Below are 20538 nucleotides of genomic sequence, written 5' to 3' on the forward strand. Positions count from 1 at the left end.
ATCCATTACAAATAGTTTAGTGACGAAAATGGTAAAATATTATTAGATATATATACCAAATTTGTGTTATCAATAACTTTTTTCTAATTACCAATTTTTTTTCAATTCCATTGTAATTATCAAATTTATATTCCTAAATTGAAACTCATTAAAGTGTTATCGGAAAGAAATCAACGGTTTACTGAGACGTCACGCTTCTGAAATGACACGTAAACAGGGAGGAATTCAAATCCGACGTGGCGAAATGTGAATGGATGAAAATCAGCAATAGGACGTGGCTTCATTTCAGTACACGCTGTCGTGTTATATGCAAATAATAATAATAATAATAATATGATTTAATTTTATAAATATGTAATCCAATCACAAACAACCGCTAGCATCATTTCTCATTTCTAGACCAATAGTAACACGCCACGTTTCAAAAGAAACGCTTCTCCGTATAAAATCCCAGTCGTCGTTGAAGGTCAGACGATTTAAATTAACAGTCCGGTGGATCGACGTCCTTTTTAATTTCTACTTTTACCCTTTCGTTCCTTTTTCTTTCATTTGTTTTCCCTTTCCATTCGTCGAGTTAAACCCTAAATCTGAAAATTTTGTGAAAAAAAATAATAATAATTCCTTCTCTTTCTTCGGCGAGCTCTCCGATCTGCGTGGTCAAATCCACTCGAAGTCTTCGAGCCGCCGATGATTGGTACGGTCGTTTGTTCGTTCCTTTTTTCCAATTTAACGGTTTTCTTTATTCTCGTTGCTGTTTCCATTTCTCGATAATTTATGGTTATTTGGGTTTTGCTCGTAGGTTGAATTGCGCTTCGAAATTACGACATTTTGAGATTGATGATTTGATGTTTGATTTTGGGTTAGTGTAATTGATGTTGTTTGAGTTTGATTGCAGAGGGAGCAATTGCGAGACAGTTATCTTAGTTTTTTTGCCGATTGATAGTGTTGGTTGAAAGGTGTTTAATTAAGAACTGCCCAACATGAAGAACGCCGAGCGCATTGCGAATTTTGCTCTAGCGGGTGGGTAACCAATTTATTGTACTGATTTTTCTCGCCTGTAAATTACGTACGATTTAGGTTGGTTTGTGTTAATCTGGAGATCTTTGTTTCTTTTGTGTTTTGTATTGTTTATGAATGTTAAGCGTATGGAGAATTGTGCACAATTAGTCTGGGACTGGGTAAATTGTCAATAGAATTAGCAGACACGTATTAGTCCTAATATCAGTTGCCTAATTAGATAGCTTGTATTGAATAGCCAATTTTCTTTTTTTCTGAAGGGTCTATATCATCTGCAGCTAGAAATCTGATAGCTAACCTCTCATTCTAAATGCTAGACGTAATCATGGTAGTTACGTGGTATGATCACAGATTATAATCTTGACTGATTAACATCTGTAGTTTCATGGAATTCTTTGCAAGATCCGTATATCTGGTAATCTAGGACTTAGATCTGGGTATCTCTAGTTTGTACTAGAGAGTGGGCAAATCATGTCCACAAGCATTTGTTGTTTTCTTCCTTGTTTTGGTAGTTTTTGTCTGGAAATTGAATACGATGGAAATGAGAAAATGAAAATTCCCAGTATCCTGGAATCATCATGGCAAGATATACAGATTGTTCAATGTGGATTATGTTATTCTGGGAAGACTAAGTAACTCACTTTGGAAGCACCACGAAGAATTGTATGAATATTCATTGATCTTGATGGGTCTGAATGAATTTGTACTTAGATTTCTATCCACTGGAACTAAATACAATGATACCTAATAGAAATATAAATATGTGACAATAATATTACCATATTGCCATCTTATAATTTAACTGTCATGTAACTCATTAGTCAATGTCAGACATGTTATCTTAAAATCCAGTGTATGGTTAAGCTTAATCTTTTCTACCTTTTGCGTGCAGGATTGACATTAGCTCCACTTGTTATGAAGGTTGATCCCAATGTGAACGTTGTGCTGACTGCTTGTCTAACTGTCTATGTGGGCTGTTATCGGTCTGTGAAACCCACTCCACCTTCAGTAAGTGCAACGAGGAAGTTCCTTTAAGTTGTTAATTCCTTTCACTTCATTCCTTGTACGATTATAAATCCATTTGCTTACACTGTCTTATTATGAAACGTACAGGAGACAATGTCCAGTGAACACGCCATGCGTTTTCCCTTTGTTGGGAGTGCAATGCTTTTATCTCTTTTCTTGCTTTTCAAGTTTCTATCGAAGGACTTGGTTAATGCAGTCTTGACATGCTACTTTTTTGTGCTTGGGATCCTTGCTCTTTCGTATGTATTCAAATTTGTTTGCTCATAAGCACTTCTCCTTATTGCCGATATAATTAAGTGTGCCCTGAATTCAATTTTATTAATGATTATCCTTGTTCTATTCTATCTAGAGCGACTCTGTTGCCTGCTATTAAGCGATATCTGCCAGACCATTGGAATGAAGATGCTATTTCGTGGCGTTTTCCATATTTCCGGTGTATGTGACTTCGTTTTTGCTCAATGTAGTTCCATGAAAAATGAGTAAATTTTCAAGTGTTTGTGTGTGCTGTTTTCCTTTGGTTCCACATGTCTGTCATGGTCGTGACTATTTTTTACTTTAGGCTACCTTTTCTCCTATGAGGAAACCTTTGACAAAAAATCCTAGGTTTGAAATGAAACATTGTCAGTTGGTATTTTTGGAGCTCTTTTTTGGCTTTGAAGACGTTTTGCCACTTTCCTATCAAGGAATTTGAAGTTTAATGGTTTTTATTATAGTTTTCGTATGAGTATACTTGTTTGCCAGGCTTGTACAAATATTTTATTTTATTTTAAATTTTTTTTCTCCCTGGAAGATCGTAGGTTAAATGTCAAGATCTTTGAAAAGATGTACAGTGGCATTCTGTTCTTTTGTAACCCATACAATTATAACTTTATTTTTATTTTGGATATCTCTGTTTCTCTCAAGATTCAGATGCTTTGATCTGCTTGACCTTATCTCATTTTATCATGCAGAATGATATTTTTCCTTTCATTTCTTACACAGCTTTGGAGATCGAGTTCACCAGGTCCCAGGTTGTTGCAGCAATTCCCGGAACCTTCTTTTGTGCATGGTATGCTCTTAAGAAACACTGGCTGGCTAACAATATCTTGGGCCTTGCCTTTTGTATCCAGGTACAGTAGCAACCTTTTAAAATAAATTACACCATAGCCATTGGTTCAGCAATCCGTTCTCTAATTCCTTAAAGTATGTGGTTGGGGGTCCTTTGCTGGCTGCCAAGCCTTTTGTTGGGTTTAATTCAAGAATTAAATCATCAAGTATCTCTAAAAGTAACTAAGGGACTTTTCTGCAATTCTTTTGGTAGATCAGAGAACGTATTTAATTGATTTGATATCCATTTATGTGGCAGATTACCTGTGTTTGAGCACATGATGAAGTAATTGTATCTCTGTTTTCCATTTGCAGGGAATTGAAATGCTCTCTCTTGGTTCTTTTAAGACTGGTGCCATACTTTTGGTAAGAACTGGAATACAACGATCTGATATTGAAAGTTAATGATAATTCAAGAATCAAGATTAATTGGTTACAATTGTATAGAATACTTGGGGCATGTTTGACCCAAAGCGTTGAAGTTGGGGAGTGTGAACTCCCCTCCTTGTTTGGCCCATGGTCCAAGGAGTTCCTAAACCCACTCTAGGCCAGGCTCCACGACTAAGAAATATCAATTCCTGGACTTATTAGGTCCTTCCACCATGACTAAACAACTCCCTGAACTAAACAGTTTCACCCTTGCCCCAAACCTTTACTTTATCAATTTCAATCAATATGGTGACTGAGTTTTGAGAAAACTAACGGGAAATGCATATTTCACTCCACCAAATCTGTCTGAATTTCATCACGTGTTATCTCTCTAACAAGTATTTTGGCTGTTATGATTAATCAATGATATGTTGGTGGTACAATTATTTGATTGTCCCTTTGCACATGTTCTGATCAGTCGTGTCTTTTTCCCCCTGTTATTAATTGTTACTTTCTTTTCTTTCTAATTTGCTCATAGGCTGGACTGTTTGTATACGATATCTTCTGGGTTTTCTTTACTCCCGTGATGGTTAGTGTTGCAAAATCGTTTGATGCACCCATAAAGGTCTGTACTCTTGCTTAACTTGAAAACTTGTTCTCGCAATATTTTTCTTTTCTATGATACTTGTTGACGATAGTTCACAGATAAATGTGATTTAGGTTGAGCTGACTGTCTAATTATGGTTTTCTAAATTTATTTGTAGCTTTTGTTCCCCACCGCAGATGCTGCCAGACCATTTTCCATGCTTGGACTAGGTGACATTGTCATTCCTGGTGAGTTTTGAATGTCAATCTACATCTGTTGGATTTGTGGTAGGACATGTCTCTGGGGTGTTTATCCCAGTTTTTTTCACATTTTATTTGTCATCAACATCATTACCTCTGTCATGCAATCTTGATACTAGATGACGTGTTGGCAGGAAAACGAAATATAATGTCGGGGTAGGTGAAATGAATGGTGGTGTACATAACTAAACTCTCCCTCGTATTGCTAACTGTTCTATTTTGGACCTACAATTTTTTTCATGTCTCCAGCCAACTATGCTTTTCATCTTCGCACCACTTTGATGCAAATTAGGCTCTACATGTGCATTGTTCATATAGCTTTCCAACTGTTCTCTTAATGTGTCTAAATGTAAGCCCTTTTTGTTGTTGAGTCATATTGACTTACCAAGGTACACAGTAGACACTCTTGGTAGTTATCTGTGGGAGAGAGAGATGATGTTAAAATTTACCATTCTAATAGTTATGAAGAAGCTTAGAAAATTGCACTATTGACAACTGTTGGTTGAAAAAAAGAAAAAAGAACACTTTGTTTATGAAAGAAAATGCTATTTTTCTTTTTACTGCAATGATTTTTGTAGGCGATTATTTAGACGTAGTAGAATGTTCAAATTTATCTTAGATGTTTTGTGTGCATATTTTGGTGGTTTAGTTTTTCTGAAAAGTGGGAGGTTACTGTGCCTTTGGCCTTGATAAATCATGCTACTTTTGTGGTGGTAGTGGCTTCTTGAAAATCCATTATAGATGTTCTTAAATAGACGTTCATATTCCAAAAAGGAGAAAGGCACTTCTAGAGTTCTTATTGATGAGAGATCCCTATGCCTAAATCAGGATCAAGAGAGGAGGAAAAAGGCCTCCAATCTAAGAAAGTGTTACATTGTGAGAGTATTGAATAAAGCGTCTGAAAATGAACATTGAAGCTGCTTGATGATTAGCATTCTCAATTCTCCTTTTTGATAGATCTCGTGCCTTAATTTCATCAGCATTGTTTCTATGCAATTCATGGAAGACTTTATGTCATTAAGGAAGTATTGATATTGTTTTTCTTCCTCTAGGCATCTTTGTTGCACTGGCTCTTCGATTTGATGCATCCAGGGGAAAAGATGGTCAATATTTTAAGAGTGCTTTTTTGGGATACTCAGTTGGTTTGGTCCTTACCATAATAGTTATGAATTGGTTTCAAGCTGCTCAGGTAACGTCTGCATTCTCGTTGCTTTTTCTGGCTAATGCACCTCTGATTCAAATGCTACATGGTTTGATTATTTTATTAAATATTATTCATACTTTTGCAATTTGCTCAACAATGTACGTATCAAGGAGCTTGATATGATCACTTGTATGTCTTGATTCCAACTCTTTTTAGCGAAATTGAAAATATATGGCCTGATCTTTTCATTTGCTTTCTCATTTTGCAGCCTGCACTTCTGTATATTGTGCCTGCTGTCATTGGATTTTTGGCTGCTCATGTGATATGGAATGGAGATGTGAAACCGGTTTGTTCCCATTTTATCTTGCTCTCAAATTTTATCTTTGATTTGATGGTCGATTTCACTCATCCATAGTACGACTAACACCCCACACTTCAAAAAATTTAGCTTAAAGGAAATTCACTGTCTGGTTCATTCTGTCAAAATAAAAATTTGAATTCGGTTATTTTACTTACTCTACTTTTGTGCAGTTGTTAGAGTTTGACGAATCGAAGACGGGTATTGCATCTGAAGATGGGGGTGAAGATGATAAAGGAAGCAAGAAGGAATGAATATGGAAAAAGATGGATGGGGTTGTGGGGAGGCCTAATTTTCCAGGTGTAATGAGGCCAAGCAAATGTGCGTAGTTTGTATGAGAGATATCAAATCATCATCATTCATCTCATCCCCAATTCCCATCCTCTTTTAAGTTAAAAGGAAAAAAAAAGGGCTAATTTATGTGCAAAAACTTTGCCTACAGTTGTATCCAAACAAACAAACAGATTTTGAAATGAGGTAGCACCAAGTCAAGTCCTGTTCTGTCCTCTTTTTAGCTCTCTTAGTTTTCACCTCATCAGAAGCTTTTATTTCAACTTTTCCCCATTTGCTTGGGGTTTTTATAGCAAATTTAAATATTTTATAAAGGGCCCCCATCGTCTTTCCTTTTTCAGCTTCTATTTTTTAGATTCATAATCATTCATGTTTGGTTGCGACAGTTTTATTCATTTATTTATGATATTAATGGGAGTTTGGACCCACAACTACAAAACTACAGATAGGTTTCTAATATTCATTGTTGAGTCATATTTTAATTCTAACCCTATACTGATAATGCTGGGCAATTTGAAATGATCAAAACTATGCCTTGAGAGGAAACACTTTCAACTGTAACCCATGTGGTGAAATTTCGAAATCTTATAGATGACAGACAAGTCATTCTCTTCTTTTGCTCAAATCATTTGACTTCGAAATTTTGTGAATTTTGTGACTATAGATGTTGAAGCGGCGTGGAGATTCTTGGAATGTACTGTTGATGATGTGAAACCTTTAAACCGAGAGTTAATCGCGAAAAATGCTAAGAGACAGACGTGTTTTGGTGGAGAATCTCCCAATTAAAATTATCAATGTGGCTCTAAAGTATGTATCAAAGGTCGCACTAATACTTTGTTTTTCTTTCCATAAAAAATAGATCAATACTTGCTAAATTAAATTTATTGGAATACATTTTTGTTTCTTTCAACTCTAATCTTTTCTCATATTGTATCCATTTTCAATTTTATCAAATTGGGTAAATTTTTTTAAATAATTTCTCGCTACTTTTATCAAATTCGAAATTTACATTAAAAATATCTTTGAAATTTCAAATGTTTAAAAAATATTCTTAAACAAAAATGTCTTTCAAGTTTTAAAATTTTCAAAAATATCTTCAAATACATAAATTTGTAAGACTAGGTATGTGATACGATCTAACACGAGGAATCGAACTCTAACCTAACCTGAACGTTGATAAAATAAAATAAGTTAGAGTTGTGTGAGTCACCAATAAAAAGGTTTTAAAAATGTTAATGTTAAAGAGAAATTATTGTAATCATTGAAACCTTTGTGTTTCTTACACTCTTACAAAAGAAACTTTCGTTTATCAAAAGAAAAATACATATAAATAAACAAATAAATGAACGGCAGAAACCTTTTCTTTCTTTTTTCCAGCTGTGAGTCGTAAAAATCATATAAATCATTTCCTTTTTTTTTCCTTAAACAAAACATTCTTTTTAGAAGGCAAAGAAAAAAGTGTACAAATAAAAGTTTAGTTGAAGACTTTCAATCAATATAACTATTTACTTTCTTTTATCTTTTGTACCAATTAATTTTTTATTATAAAATATCTCATTGAAATTAAGGATCCATTTTTATTACTTTGTAACAATAGTTTATAAATAAATTTGTTCATCCATTCCAAATTTAAAACCTTATTACTATAAACACTAAATTTAAAGTATATAAAATAAAGTATGGTTTATTTCACAAGATCCTTATAAATCTAATGATAAAGTAGATAGAATAAATTGTTATTTATTTTGTTAGGTCCATATAAATATTATATTTCAATAAATTGTTACAAATTAGAGTTGAAAAGGGAAAATGGTTGCCTTGGTCAAAAAGTTCACGAGCAAAATCATTTTACAACCTTTATATATATATATATATATATACACATTTGATTTTCTAACAAATCCAACCACTATCTATATATATAAATACACACTCTTAAGTTTCTAACAAATCCAACCACTATCTTTTGATAAGAGAGCCTTTAATTATTATATTTGACTTCATTGAATATGTCATAGTTTTGTTGGGGTGGATTTATCGTAGCATTTTAAATCTGATTTAGGTGCTTTTATTAAAATTTATACTTTGTTTTTTAAAGTTAATTTTTAATTAAAATAAACTTATTTCACTGCAAAAACATGAATTAACAAGAAAAAAACAATATTAAAATAAACAAAACAAAAATATATAATAAACTAAGAAATTAAGGAAATAGAATTTTCTTAAAATATTCACTCTTTATAGTCAATTTGACAAACGCGATATATCTTCAACCCATGTAACAAAGTAATTAAATATAGAGGAAAGTGATATTAAATACGATGGATGTAATCTATTGTAATATTGATGGTAGAACACTGATAATAATCTTTAGAAGAAAAAAAAAACACACCACATGAATATATTTTTTAGAATTTATTGTGAAAATGTTGGATGATAATAATATTTTTATAGACAAAAAAAAAAACGTAATAGTTATTAAATCTAAGATATATGAAAAAACACAAAAAAAAGAACAAAAACAAAAGTGGAAAAATGTTGAAATAAGATTGAAAAAATTAATATAGAAAGACTAAAACAGTATTTCAACCAAAAATGGATATTATTTGTATTTAATAATAAAAAATATATTTCCAAATATAGAAATAAACTAAATTATGTAAAAACTATAAAAAAAAATATGGTAAATTATCTATCTGATAAAAGTCTATTTTAGTTTATTTTTAAAAGTTTTATTATTTCAAATAAATTCTCACAAAGTTGAACGTATTGAAAAAATTTATTATAAAATATAAAATGGTTGAAAATATTTGCAAAATTTTTGGAATTCTATGGAATAATGTGGGAATGAATTATTTGGAAAATTGTAAATCCATAACTTGAAGAGCAAATATCTCATGCGTTGGCTTATTGGCTTATTGAATAGATATTGTCGGTACACCAACCACTTTGCCTCTATTGAATTATTAATATTTTAAGTACATGTATTGAACTATGAAAGACAAATTTCATATGCAAATTGTTTTTTGGGATCTTTTCGTTCCCAATCTAATCTACTGTTTTCAAAGTGGCAAAATTATTGTAACATTAAATTTTTTAAAAGAATGCTAATAAAAAATTGGGTTTTTTACACACATTCATATATCTAATCTACTATTTTACAAGTGGTAATAATAGTAACATCAAATTTGAAATGTTTAAATATAACAAAACTTTAACATATTTACGAATCGGGTAACGAAACTAAAAAGTCCATAAAACTGGTTAGTTTTAAAAAATATTTCAGTGTCATCCATTTTTATCTCATTTCTTCGTCAAACTTTTCATTTCCATTGCTTTTTTTTCTCTTCTCATTTAACAATTTATCTTCCTTTTTTCAAACTGTTAGGTTGAAGATTATGTACCAAATATAAAAAGTCTATTTTTTCGAAGAAAAAAAAAAGTTTTTTAGTTGTTCAAGATCTTAAACAAAAATTGTTGGATAATATTGGTACATGTTTAGATTTTGTTACAACCAAATATAACAAATATAAAATAATTTTTAAAAAATTATTGGATATTGGTAAACATACAAGTCTAAACGAATGAATCTTGAAAATAAAAATATCGTTTATATTTGGGTATAACAAATAATAGCAAAATCTAAATACCAATGTGAACCATCAATTAATGACGTGACGACATTACATGTTTTTTTAGTTTTTGAAATTGTTTTATATACCGCAAATACTTCAAACACTGAAAAATAAGTTTTTTTTTTTCAAAAATAGAAAAACAATAAACTATTTGAACTCATAAACAATCATAAATTATTATGATATGGAATTGATTGCACTTTATTTTCGTAGACAGTTTTTTTTTTGGGTTAATTTTTCTATTTTTTAAAACTTCTCTAAAAAAACCCAATAAAAGGGTTTATTGGTTCAAGAAATTCCCATTTCAGTTACTTTACTATATAATTTTAAAAGGTTCGTTTTGACTATATTTTAAACTTTTTTTTATATATATTTTTTTAGTTTTTAAGGCTAATTTAGTTTATTACTATTAAACCACTATCGTTTTAGTTCATGAGTCTTCTAAAAAAATATAACAAACGAATATTTACAATCTATAGAACTATTTAAAAAATATAAAAGTCATAAATATAAAAAAATATCTCGTGATTAGTTGACCTTGAACTCATAACATTTGAATTTACCCAAATCTAAACAACTTTTTTTTCAATAATTTTTTTATAGATTTTGGTATTTTTATAGTTTATATTTGATCGTTAAAATTCGGTAGGTACTTTACATTTGGTCAGGATTTTATATTTAGTATAAGTTCATTTAGATTTTGCTTTTAAGATTATTTAGTACCTTGGCTATTTTGTTTATACTATCGTCATTTAAAAAAAAAAAAAAAACTTGAAACAAATAGTTTGAAAAAAATAAAAGAAAAATGGAGAGCAAGAAAGAAAATGGACGACATAAGAAGAAAGAAAAACGGCAAAAGAGAATAAGAGAATAAAGACGATGGAGAAAAAAATGGCACAAGAGAAAATGAAAGACTATTTAAAAAAATGACATATCTAAATAGTTTGATTATTTGTCATATTTATAAAATGTTCTCTTTAATTTATTCATTTTAGTTTTTTTATATTATTTTTTTCAATCAAAATTTCAAGGAAACAATCTCATTCACTAGAATTCTTAACATGTAATAAAAAAACTATACAAAAAAAACTGGAAGAACTTTAAAATATAGTAAATTTTACAAAATATTTATGACCTATAACAAATTATATAATTGATATAGATAGAATATTATGTGATAGAATCCAAAATTTTGTTATAATTTTAAATATTTTAATTTATTTTACTATTTTTAAAAATGCTCCAAAAATTATATAAAGTTTAAGTTCATAAAAGGGAGGCAAAATATTTATTTGCTTGCCTCACCTGTTAATTAAGAGGTTTGATTTTAAAAAACGGGTCTTTTAAAAAAAATGGTAAAAATAGATGTTTTCAAAAGTATTTGGATATAAGAAGTGAATTTTTTGTTTTATTAGAATACGTCTACACATTTTAGATTGATTTTTTCTCTCTCTCCTGTCAACGTAAAAGAAGGAAAAGAAATGGTCAGTGGGCCATCTCATTTAATTTATTATGAAGAATAATTGAATATAACTTTTAAATTTATTTTTCATAAAAAATACAAAATAATAAATGAAGAATAATTGAAATTTATGTGTAATATTTAAGGGTTCATTCGGCTCAAAAATACAAAATAATAAATGAAGAATAATTGAATTTTAAGTGTAATATCCGAGTGCCCTTTGGCATAAGATTATGAAATGACGAACCTAGCCATTTTAACTCACTCCATATTTGTCTTAACGATTATGACTTTATACTTCTTTTTCTTTATTTCTCTTTATTCTTCACGGGACATATTTATTAGTAGGCTAGTAACACGTGTCTCTCTCACATTTTCGATTTTTGTATTTTAATATTAGTTTTGAAGTGTTAAATTACAATATATATTAAATGATATGTTATATTATTACTAGATTTTGTCTCTGATATAGTGGTTGTGACTCTTTTAAAATCTAAAGTTCAAAGTTTAAATCTCGTTTACATCTCACTCTCTCCTCTCAAACACATACTATAATAACTCACAAACTATTATAACTTATCAACTATAATAACCATATGTTATAGTAACTCACTTCACTGCTTAAACGCCCCTTACAGTTTTAGTTTTGTTTACAACAAATTCATAAATTTTAAAAATTGAAAATTTTAAGATGAAATTCTTAATTTTGAAAGTTTGTAGATGAAAATAGACATCCATCTAAATTTAATATATTAGATTTATAATTTAATTGAAAAAATATTTCAAGTTTGCTATTTTGTTTTTTGTTTTTTATAAAAAATATATTCATAGGAAGATGTTTGATCCCTACCTCACACATTATCATATATATATATATATATATATATTAGATGTAATCATATAATTAATTGCATTATGATTTCAATTAAAACTAGCACTTACCTTAAATGATTTATAATAGAACGAGTTTGTAATGCAATAGAATTCAAAATTGAGATTGAGCATTTTAGACCTAATTAATAATCCAAAAAATTACTTATGTTTCTTTAAACAATTTTCAATTTATTCCTCTCTCTACCCTTTTCATCATCAACAATTGCATTTTTTTTCGTATTTGATTACTCATTTTTTGTTTCTATAATTTTGATAATCTTGATTAAATTTCACACCCGAGATAATTTCTTACTCGGATACACTTTAATCCTAACAAAATAAAAAAAAAAATTGTGAATCAAAAACACGTTTTTTTCTTGATTTTTATTTTTGCACAAGAAAAAACAAAATAGTGCTTTCCTTTCCCATGAAATAGACGTTTAATTTTTGTAACTCATTGCGTCCACAACTAGTGTGGCTCTATTCCCTTATTGCATCCTCTTGGACCACTCTTGTGGCTCTATTCTATTATTGCCCCCACCTACCCACTATCGTAACAGATTTCAAATAAAAACTGAAATAAATCATTAAAACTCAATTTCTTTTTCTAAAAGAAATAAAAATCTATCGTTTACGTGAGTATGATAGATCGGAAATTGACTCGCCAAACTAAAGGTGGTTGGTCGTTCGATCAGATAATGAGAGGGTTCAATCAATGTTTGTTCGAAAAAGTTTCAAATCAATAAATTTCATAAAATTATTTCTTAATACTAAACCAACGGACTAACATTTAATCATCAATGATTAAGATCAGTTTGAACATTTTACTCCAAAATATGTTATATTTTATTATTGTATATAAATACTTTTGTTTATTTGAAGATATAGGTTCGATCTAGAATAATAATATAATAATAATTGGTGACATAGAAAACATCTTTTAAAATTCACAATTATTGTTCTGAATAAAACATATGTTTATAAGTTTCAACTAAAGAAACAAAATCAAGTTTTGTCGTTGGTTTTTTTTATAATACTTCCCAAAAATTTGAAAAGAAAAAATTATTTCAATTAATTAACAAATAGTTTGTTTTTTTTTTTTAAATAAGCTAATTTTTTTAGAAATTTTCAAAATCAACAAATTTTTTTTATATGAATGTAAAATGTTTTGGTTTTTTTTTTTCTATTTAGAAAAGAAACCCATAAATAAATGTCATAATACTGTGAATGCAGTCAATAAATAATGAATGATATTTAATTGAAAGAGAAAGGCACACATAAATGACAATAAATAACGATCACTATTTTAGAAAAAATGAATGAGAAGTCTTTTCTAATATTTACAAAAAAAGAAAAAGAAAAAAACTAAAATAAATTTAGTTGAGCACTGATTGACGTTACTTTAGACGTGACTGCACAGTGTACATCATAAATATAGGAAGTTTAATTTCTCCTAACTACGACAGTTGTATTCTACTAAAAAATAATCCGATAATACTAAAAGAAATGGTAATTCTCTACTTAAATCTTCCAATTATTTAAAAAAATTGATGTTTTTTCTAAAATAAGAAGTAGTTAGGTAAAATAAGTGAATTTTTTTAAAATAAGAATATTAATAATAATTAAAATAATAATGATAATAATTAAAAATAATAGATTAAATAAGATGGGCCCACCGACGCATTCTAATAGAACAAAAAATTTACCAATTTACCTAAATACTTTTAAAAACACTAATTTTTTTTTCTTTTAAAAAAATCCCTTTTTCAAATCACCCTAAATCTTCAAACATTTAAAGATTAAAATGAACTTTTAATATTTGAGGTTTAAAGTTAATTTTAAAATTAATTCAATATAATTTATACTAATGTACATGTCAATCCTTAAAATTAACTTATTGACCATTTAGAAGTATTTAAAAACCATGTGGATCAAAGTGTTTAAACTTTCAAGATCAAATAGACATAAACTTCAAACTCTATGAACCACAAGTCCATTTTATCCAAATTTTTTTCTCCTAAATTCATATTTATTTTTATAAATTAAATATGTCAACTCATTTCAAGTTTTTTTGTTTCAATTTTATAATGAAGATGACACACAATTACATAACTTTACATGCACATTTTTTTAATATTATTTTCGAAGAAAGACCAAACTTTTTCAATATTTTATCATACATTTTTTTCTTTTTTTTCAAAACTTTCCTTTCCACATCATTCCGTCTCAAAATATTTATAATCTTTATATTATCATGTAATTATCTTTTTTATACAAATGATGATTCAAAATAATTCATTATAATTCGATTAAGCCACCCTCTAAATATCATTAATCTAACCGTTTAAATTTTTAATTTTGTTCAAAAATAGAAAAATTTAACAAATTGTTTACACCCGAACAAAACACTGAATTTCATACATCAAAGGTGGATAAAAATGTTTAAACAAAAAAAGGGAGAAAGAGAGAATAGTATTAAAATAGAGGCGTGTGTATGAAGCTATTTGATAGGCCAATACTCTTCTCTTCTTCAACCACTTGCCCACACGGATGTATCAATAAGTTCTTGTTGTGGCTGCGTGCCTATAGTTATTTTCGCTTTGAATTTGTAAACGATATTTTTTTTTTATGATGTAGGTTTATTTGATCTTGCACCGTTCGTATCAAACAGTATACTTTTTGTTTCATGAACGAGCGAAACGTTTAGCAAATTCAAATGGACAGTGATAAATCATCGTTTCAGCATTAATTGATTTTGTACCTTTACTATTTCGTATAGCATAAAATTTCCAACAATTTCAATCTTTCATTAGCTTTCCTCAAACTTCATTATCATTGGTTTTGTATTTTTGGAACTACCAGCCCATTGCCCTTGTTCCTCGTACGAACAAGTTTTCTTGATTTTTTTTTTGTTCATAGAAAGTTGGATTTGGAAGGATTCAGAGTTTCAATGGCGGGTGGATTTGGAGGAATATGCGCGGGTTTTCGTTCAATGGCGTTGACGATGTTCAACTTTGCTGTAGTTTTGGCTTTGGTTTCCGGCGAGAGAAAAATGAAGCTCGAAGGAAGTTCTGAAGATTTGAATCTGTTTCAAGGAGCTTTGAATTTCTTGTGGCAATCGGATAAAACAGGGTATCATCATGTTTGGCCTGTAAGTTGCCGTAAGAACTCTTGTTATTTATGGAGATGAAAACAAAAATCCTAGTGCAATCAAGTTTGTTTTGTTTATGTTTATGGCTATGTTTACGTTTTTCTCTAATCATTTTCATACTTCTCAAATTTGAGTTTAAAAGAAAACTTAGTTTAGATGTTTGAACTTAACTTTGAGTTGTTATGTTAGAATAATTTTTGGTTTTGAGAGTTTAACTCCTCGTGTTCATAAACTAAGTTGTTCTCCTTTTGGAGCTTTTTCCTTTGGGAACTCTTATTTTAGACTTGTTTTGATTCAGATCTAACCAATCAGTGTTTCTTTTTGGATTGTTTATGGTTTCGTTGTGAAAATGGATTTCTGTAAATTATTTTGATTAGTGAGTTATTGTAAGACCTTTTAGAAAGGTTATATTCAAAGTTGGAAAAGGTATTGAGATTTAGGTTAGCCGTATGGCTAAACTATAGTTTATTCAAGCTTCACATAGACTTTCATCTCAAATTTGTAATGAGGTTCTTAGGTATGATCGAAATTATGAATAAGACCATGAGAAAAGTGAATGAATTAATTGTATATTTTAATATTGTTTGCAGGAAATGGCATTTGGGTGGCAGATTGTAGTTGGTTCTGTTATTGGATTTATGGGTGCTGCATTTGGAAGTGTAGGAGGTGTTGGTGGTGGGGGAATTTATGTTCCTATGCTTAGTTTAATCATTGGGTTCGATCCAAAATCATCTACAGCTATATCGAAATGTATGAGGAATGATCTTTGTAATATCAAATCGGCTCGAATCTGCTCAGGATTTGTTCTTAATATGTCTAATTTGTATAGTTTTTCTTGATTCTTTTGTTTTCTTAAGGTATGATAATGGGAGCAGCAGCATCAACCGTCTATTATAATCTTAAACTAAGACATCCAACACTTGAACTTCCTATCATTGACTATGATTTGGTTCTTCTTATCATGCCTATGCTCATGTTGGGCATCAGCGTTGGGGTAGTTTTTAATGTCATATTTGCTGATTGGATGGTTACTGTCCTCCTTATCGTTCTCTTCTTAGGTAATGTAGAGACGTATCTCATTCAACTTCATACTGAATGATTTCGTTCTGCTCTGTTAATCTTCTGGCTGATATTTGTGTTTTGTAGCTACGTCAACGAAATCGTTTTTGAAGGGTGTTGAAACTTGGAAGAAGGAAACCATAATGAAAACGGTCAGTACTTAAACTTGGAACTTCAAGTTTCTTCTGCATGTAGTTTCGATTATATGGTTAAAATAAAATTTGTGGTGCTGTAAACTGTAAAGTCCTTTGATCATACATTGTTGTTTTTTAACAATATTGGATGCCATTTCTTTTCAACTTTTAGGAGGCTGCTAGGCGTGCTGAATCAAATGGTGAGACAATTTACTGTTTATCTTATCAAGATGGTGATAATCCTTGTTCTTATTTCATATTCCACCTTTTGTAAAATTAGATATTCAAGCCGATACAGCATATGCTCCTCTTCCCAGTGGACCGAGCCATAGGCCTGAAACGAACAACACTGATCGAGAGGTAAGTTCATTCATAGTTATAGATGATGACATAATTGAATGTGCTGTATCATGTTAACGTAGATTATTTTATGATAAAGAAGTATCTATTGTAAGATATGTTTATGCCAGATATGTTTTGGTTGTATCTTGGTCTTGGTGTAGATCATCTGCCCTCTTTCATTAGTATATCTTTACAACCCTCTTGTACTATTGGAGAGATTTTATGAACTCTTGAAATTCCCCTTTTCTAATTTCATTCCATGAACGAAATTGTTTCTTTTCTGTATATTTTACCAAACAAAAGATTACCAGAAATGAGAATGCTGAATTATGATTGAAATGGCAGGTTCCAATTCTCGAGAACGTGTATTGGAAAGAAATGGGTCTTCTTTTATTAGTTTGGTTTGCATTTCTTGCAATACAGATTACCAAGGTTTTTGCCTCTTCTTTCCATTTTCAACATCAACTCTTTACTCTTGATTTGGCAATCTCAATAATCTGTCCCTCTCTTGTTGGAAACAGAAGCATTCACCCAATTGTTCATGGGAATACTGGCTACTGAACTTCCTGCAGGTAAGTTCGCTGATCCTCTTCCAAATTCTCTTGTGCTTTTTCTTGTCGATTTCTTGTTTAACCAAAAATTGCTCTGCAGGTACCAATTGCTTTTGGTGTATCTGGTTATGAAGCAGTTGGTTTGTACAAAGGAAAGAGAAAAATTGCATCTCTGGGAAATCAGAAGACAGATTTTCGAATTTACCAGCTTGTTCTATATTGCTTCATGGGCATAATAGCTGGAGTTGTTGGTGGGCTACTTGGTCTTGGTGGAGGATTTATCATGGGTCCACTGTTTCTGGAGCTCGGCATTCCCCCTCAGGTAACATTTCTGTTACCTCGATACGCGATATTAAAATCTTGCTTATGCTTTTTTGTCTATGGTATTGGGGGACTCTGAGTCCAGGGTAAATTATGACCTTACAACCAAAGGGACCGGTGAGGCACATGCACTCTGCCATCAACTTTTGGTCGAGGATTTAATAATTATTTTAAAAAATTATGAGATATTTGAATTTTTATAAATAGAACAAAATATCACTCTTATATATACAATAGGCTAGGGATATTTTTAAAAATAGCAAAATAAATTATAATATTTATAATCTATAGCAAAATTTTGGATTCTATCCGTGATAGAAACTGATAGACTTCTTTTACTGCCTATCAATGTATAGAAGCATATCATTTTCAATGTCTGTTATTGATAGAATCTGAAATTTTGTTATATGTTGTAAATATTTTATCAAATTTGCTATTTTTAACGATTATCCAAGATACTACTATCATCTATTAGGTTTATGCATTTGTAACTCACAATCTTGTATCTTGGGTCTAATAAATTCTTTTAACTTCATAAATATTTTGTGGCTCCAACAATTTTTTATTTTGTTAGAGATTCATATCTTATTCCACGTCTTACAAATTTAACAAATTTATTAGACATAAAATTGATTATGTTCCATTTGATTCGTAAATTATAAATATTTTAAGCCAAGTACAAAAGTCTTAGTTTTTGTCTATTAAATAAATTGTTAGCCCAAAAATGTATTTTAACGCAAACTTCTAAATTCAAATTGATTTCCTTTTGGCTAGTGGGACCCATCTATAAACCATAGTGATGTTACGTGATTGGGTTAAAAGTTTGATCTCTAAACTTTCGTATATGTATCGTGAATATGTCAATACTCTATTAGACACATAAAAAATTTCGATATTCATTAGACAATTAAAAATTTGAAGACTTAATAGTAAACACAAAATCAAACATTTTGAACCATGTTATTATATACTTTCGAAAGTTTAAGAACCTATTAGATACAAAATTATAATTGATCTATTCATAGTTGATGGACAATTAGGATTGGTTTCTTTTTTTGGTTCTTTGAGGATGGGAGTACATTGTTGAATTAGGATCCCACCTACTTGTTTGCTTTCAAAATCTGAGACATCGTGGGTAGACTATAGATCCCACCAAAGTTTAACTTTTCTTCACCTTTGCTTTGCAGGTATCAAGTGCTTCAGCAACTTTTGGAATGACATTCTCCTCATCGATGTCTGTTATACAATACTATCTTCTTAACCGTTTCCCCGTTCCTTATGGTAAATCAATTCCATCTCACGTTGCAATTATCTTTCTGTTAAAGAGTGTACAGACAAAGTTTCACGTTGGCTAGGAAAGTGGAGAGATATTTATGGTAAATGAGCGAGGGACTTTCTGATCAAATTAAAAGCAAATTATGAGGGTTTATGCTATCTGTTTTCTAGATTTTCAGGATCTCTAAAGTGAACCACACGTTATAATCAATCCTAGAAATTTCCATTTCTCATTCCTCTAAAGTTTTCAATCTATCGATTTACTGAGCAAGGTTGTAATGTTTTTTGCACAGCTCTTTACTTCACCATTGTGGCCGCCGTAGCTGCATTTGTTGGACAGCACGTAATCAGAAAACTGATCCTTTTGATTGGAAGAGCATCTTTAATTATCTTCATTTTGTCCTTCACAATATTCGTCAGTGCACTCTCTCTAGGTGAAATATCATACACAAGCAAACTGCTTTATGCAATGTTCCTCAATATGATAATTTAACTAAATCTGAAATCAATTCTGGTTTGGTTTGATAGGTGGAGTTGGAATCTCGAAGATGATAGGACAAATTCAGCGACATGAATACATGGGATTCGAAAATCTGTGCAAATATGATGCATAAGGTATAGCCTCCTGGGAAAGAAATGTGATCTAGTAATTGTTTTTGAAATTCTTGTGATTAAGTTGGAACTTTTGTCCATTAAATTCGATGGCTAAGATGCTAAAATTAATTGATTTACATCATTAGGGCAGTTTGTCATATGGGCCTCGACAGCCTAGAAAGCAGAAATGTATATTCTAGTTTGGGAAAAAGCAGTCTCAGAAATATGTGCACTTGAATGTGCCCGGAAGTAGATTTTCAATATTACTTTTCCTATTCACCATGCATTTTTGGATTGGGTTCTCGAATTCTTTCTGAGTAACGATGTTTTAATTAAGACTTAGTTTGTTAACCCTTTAATTTTTAGTTCTACTTTTTTAAACTTAAGCTTGTTGATACTATTTTTACTCCTAAGTTTCTTTTTTGTCTCGTCCTCTTGCTATTTTACTTATTAGCATTAGTTCAGCTGATTAGGGCATTATACATAAAATTTACCATTGATGAATCTGGAGAGTTTGTGAACTTTCAATTTGGACATTGGAGTTAAAACAATTGTTACTTTTTTCTGTTCTATGGATTACAAATAGTCAAAATACAAAGTTGTGCTAGTACTTAAAGAGAAAACTGATACATTCAGTTGGGTTTATGTTAATTGGTGACTAAATGTATATGTATATAATTAGTTGGTACCAATTAAATTTTGAACTGCACCAAACGATTTCTGTCGTTTAAGAGTTAATTATCGACATTTTTATCGGAGCAATGCATTGTATATAGAAAATATTTTATATGTTGAAATACAATCCTTCATTCTCTTTTATTAATGGTTGATTTTAAATTTGACAAATCTTAAGTATTTATAAATATAGCCAAATACTAATATGGAATTTGCTATATTGATAAATATTTTCAACAATTTTATCTTTTAAAACAATTTCTTATTAATAAATCAAACTCATTATAAAACTGATCTTCAAGACTAGGACTATAAAATTACGAATAGAA

The 20538-nt window shown here is 30.2% G+C and overlaps 2 protein-coding genes across 3 annotated transcripts; both read left to right on the forward strand.

Moving 5' to 3' along the window:
• Positions 1 to 513: 513 nt before the first annotated feature.
• Positions 514 to 6477, forward strand: LOC101215021 (signal peptide peptidase). 2 transcript variants are annotated; one of them, XM_031882218.1, is made up of 12 exons: positions 514 to 694; positions 800 to 1020; positions 1910 to 2025; positions 2131 to 2282; positions 2393 to 2478; positions 3025 to 3152; positions 3445 to 3495; positions 4037 to 4123; positions 4263 to 4332; positions 5397 to 5533; positions 5757 to 5834; positions 6020 to 6477. In XM_031882218.1, the coding sequence occupies exons 2-12, from the start codon at positions 981 to 983 to the stop codon at positions 6098 to 6100; spliced, it is 1026 nt and encodes a 341-aa protein (XP_031738078.1). In that variant the 5' UTR covers positions 514 to 694; positions 800 to 980; the 3' UTR covers positions 6101 to 6477. The 2 variants fall into 2 exon arrangements, with proteins under 2 accessions (XP_031738078.1, XP_004136296.1); XM_004136248.3 differs by having other exon boundaries at positions 515 to 694; positions 896 to 1020.
• Positions 6478 to 14551: 8074 nt separating this feature from the next.
• On the forward strand, positions 14552 to 19893 carry LOC101214783 (sulfite exporter TauE/SafE family protein 3). Its single transcript, XM_031882217.1, has 12 exons — positions 14552 to 15258; positions 15849 to 16008; positions 16116 to 16316; positions 16405 to 16469; positions 16624 to 16651; positions 16732 to 16811; positions 17139 to 17225; positions 17315 to 17365; positions 17445 to 17666; positions 18853 to 18946; positions 19234 to 19374; positions 19469 to 19893. Exons 1-12 carry the CDS (start codon positions 15058 to 15060, stop codon positions 19552 to 19554), a joined length of 1416 nt encoding a protein of 471 aa, XP_031738077.1. The 5' UTR covers positions 14552 to 15057; the 3' UTR covers positions 19555 to 19893.
• Positions 19894 to 20538: the final 645 nt, after the last annotated feature.

This window comes from Cucumis sativus, chromosome 3 (assembly GCF_000004075.3).
Source record: "Cucumis sativus cultivar 9930 chromosome 3, Cucumber_9930_V3, whole genome shotgun sequence".
NCBI lineage: Eukaryota > Viridiplantae > Streptophyta > Magnoliopsida > Cucurbitales > Cucurbitaceae > Cucumis > Cucumis sativus.